The sequence below is a fragment of the Suricata suricatta genome, chromosome 12 (genome assembly GCF_006229205.1).
Source record: "Suricata suricatta isolate VVHF042 chromosome 12, meerkat_22Aug2017_6uvM2_HiC, whole genome shotgun sequence".
NCBI lineage: Eukaryota > Metazoa > Chordata > Mammalia > Carnivora > Herpestidae > Suricata > Suricata suricatta.
The window spans coordinates 533,107-535,570 of NC_043711.1; the positions used below are offsets into that span (position 1 = coordinate 533,107).

Consider the following 2,464-nt stretch of genomic DNA (forward strand, 5'->3'; position numbering starts at 1 on the left):
GCCCGGCTCTGCTCCCGACCACGGTCTCGGCCGCCCCGCCGAGCACCCCAGGTGCCCCCCTCTTGCCCTGTGCCACATGGAGAGGGCAGGGCCAGCCGGTGCGGAACAGCGGTGAGCGGCGCCCCCGGCCCGCGCCCGGCGCTCACCATGCCGTGTGGCTGCAGTGCGTCAGCGAGAAGGCATAGCTGCTCTCCCAGTGCTCCCTGGCCTCCTCCGCCGGCACCTGGGGACACACGGCCACGTGAGCCACCTGGAGGGCTGCCCGTCCACGAACCCAGCACACAAGCAGGAAACTAAGTACCACGGGGCCCCAGGCCGGCTCCAGCCACAGCAGCGGCTGGGTGAGCCGCGCAGGGTGGGCTGGCTCGGGGCCTGCGGTGAGGGGGGCACGGGCGCCCCCGGCCCGGCAGCCGGCTCCTACCCAGTGGAACTTGCGGCACAGGCTGTCGAAAGTCTCCAGCTGGCTCTGGCGGCCCACGTTGGGCTTGTACACGGTGAAGTGCTTGCCGCGGCTCTGCTCCGCCAGGAGGCAGCTGGGCTTGTTGCCCCGGACCTGGGCAGGGGTGCATGGGAGGCGGGGAGGTGGGGGTGCTGTCTTGCCCTCCCTGTCCCTTCCCTCCCCTCTCCACTCTACAGGGACACCGCCCCGAGGCACCCACCTTGTAGGAGAGGTAGAAGCCATCATGGGGGCCCGTTAGCTCCCGGGACTTGGCGTAAGCCTCGTCCCACCTCAGGCCGCGGTCCACGCTGATCTGCAAGAGTGCGTGGGCTCAGCGCGGGGCGCGGGGCGGGGGTCCGGGCCCGCACGCTGGGCGGCTCCGCGCCCACTCACCTTGTAGAAGACCACCTGCCCGTCCTGCGGGTGCCCGGGGGCGAGGAAGACCTGCTGGCTCTCCTCATAGATCTCGTCGACGCCTGGAGCCAGGTCTGCAGAGGACGCGCAGGGGTGAGGCCCTCCCACCTGGGGGCTTTAGCGGGCGTCCATTCCAGTTCTCGGGGACGCCCCAGAGACGCCCCAGAGACGCCCACCAGGAAGTGCAGGGGAGGCTCTCCCGGCCAAGACGGCCCGGACCTGGCCCCATCCAGCATGCCAGACGGCAAGTGGCCCCTCCAGTGGGGGCCTGGGGTCCACAGCGGGCCCCCACACTCACACTAGGTGTAACCGCAGACAACATGCACTCGGGGCCCCTGCTCTAAGGTTCCCACGGCGCTGGCCACATAGGAGTCAGCAAACCATACCAGCCACTGATCTCATCAATAAACTTTATTGGCACACAGCTGTGGCCGTTCGTCTTCCAATAGTTTGTGCTTTCACTACCATGGCCAAGTTGAACCCTTGGACAAAGACTTGGCCCCAAAGCTGAAAATACAGACTCTGGTCTCTCAGGAGAGCTCGTGGCCCCTGGCCCGGTGGCCTTGGAAAGGGCCTGGCGCGTGGGGTGTCGGCTGTCGGGGTCCCTCGGGGGAAGGAGACCAAACGTGCCAGGCTCACCACCACCACGACGCTAGGCATGCGGACACAGCCCTCACGTCTCAATAAAACTTCCCAGTCCTGGGGGGCGGCAGCCCCCCCGTCCTGCTCTTCCAGGGCCACCCCAGTTGCTCGCGGGCGTGGGGATCACCCCGGCACGGCCTCAGTCTCTCCGGCCGATGGGAGGCTGGGGCCCAGACAGGCCCCTCCCGGCCCTTCCCTGCTCTGGAGCCCCCCGCCGGCCCGCCAGGCCCCGGCCCCGGGAGCCTCACCCAGGATGCCCATGTCGTATTTGCCCTCCTTCTTGTCCGCGGCGATGAGGTGGTCGAAGGTGTCCGAGAAGTACTGGAACAGCGCGTTCTGCTTGTGCACCTCGAGCCCCAGGATGCGGTTCAGGAACTTGGTGATGGAGCAGTCTGGGGGCGGGCGTGGGGGCGCTCAGGCGGGGCCCCGGGGGCTTTGCTTGGGAGGCGTGGGGGCCTTCCCGGGGGGAGGGGGCCGCGCACAGGACTCACCCTTCTCCACATCCAGACAGCCAGACCGGGACTCGCGCCCACCAATGCCGACCGACAGCAGCCCCTGCTTCATATCTGCAGGAGGGGGGCCTCGATGTCTCCTGCCCCGTGCCAGCCCTCCAGCCACTCGGGGTCTCCCCTACCCCTGCCACCAGTGCCCCCTTGGTAATCGTGTGTGGAAGGGGGGAGTCTCTGGACACAAATCCAGTCTGCCAATCCCAGTGCCCCAGACTGCTCCGGGCCCAGCTGCCCCCACGCCCCGGGGTCCCTCCCCCGCCCCCAGCTCACCCCGGAAAAAGGCAGCATCTCCTCCAGGGTAGCCCTGGGGCAGCGGCACCTTGTTCTCAGTCTGGCTCAGGATGGTGGTGAGGACGCAGCTGAGGGCCCGGGCCCCGTACTGAGTACAGAGAGGAGGGGCGTCAGGGGAGCCTGGGTCACAGCTGACCTTGGGCACGGACACACACCCTCCTGCCCGCCC

The 2,464-nt window shown here is 68.5% G+C and overlaps 1 protein-coding gene across 1 annotated transcript in view; it reads right to left on the bottom strand.

Annotated features, from left to right (window-relative positions):
• The window catches only part of SBNO2 (strawberry notch homolog 2), a 32,330-nt gene that overhangs the window by 962 nt on the left and 28,904 nt on the right, over window positions 1-2,464 (bottom strand). Inside the window, exons 22-28 of the mRNA XM_029916348.1 lie at window positions 2,275-2,431; window positions 1,987-2,061; window positions 1,744-1,887; window positions 833-927; window positions 660-752; window positions 422-553; window positions 147-223 (exon numbers count right to left, since the gene is read on the bottom strand). Of these exons, the coding sequence (XP_029772208.1) occupies window positions 147-223; window positions 422-553; window positions 660-752; window positions 833-927; window positions 1,744-1,887; window positions 1,987-2,061; window positions 2,275-2,431 (773 nt within the window). The remainder of the gene's footprint in view (window positions 1-146; window positions 224-421; window positions 554-659; window positions 753-832; window positions 928-1,743; window positions 1,888-1,986; window positions 2,062-2,274; window positions 2,432-2,464) is intronic.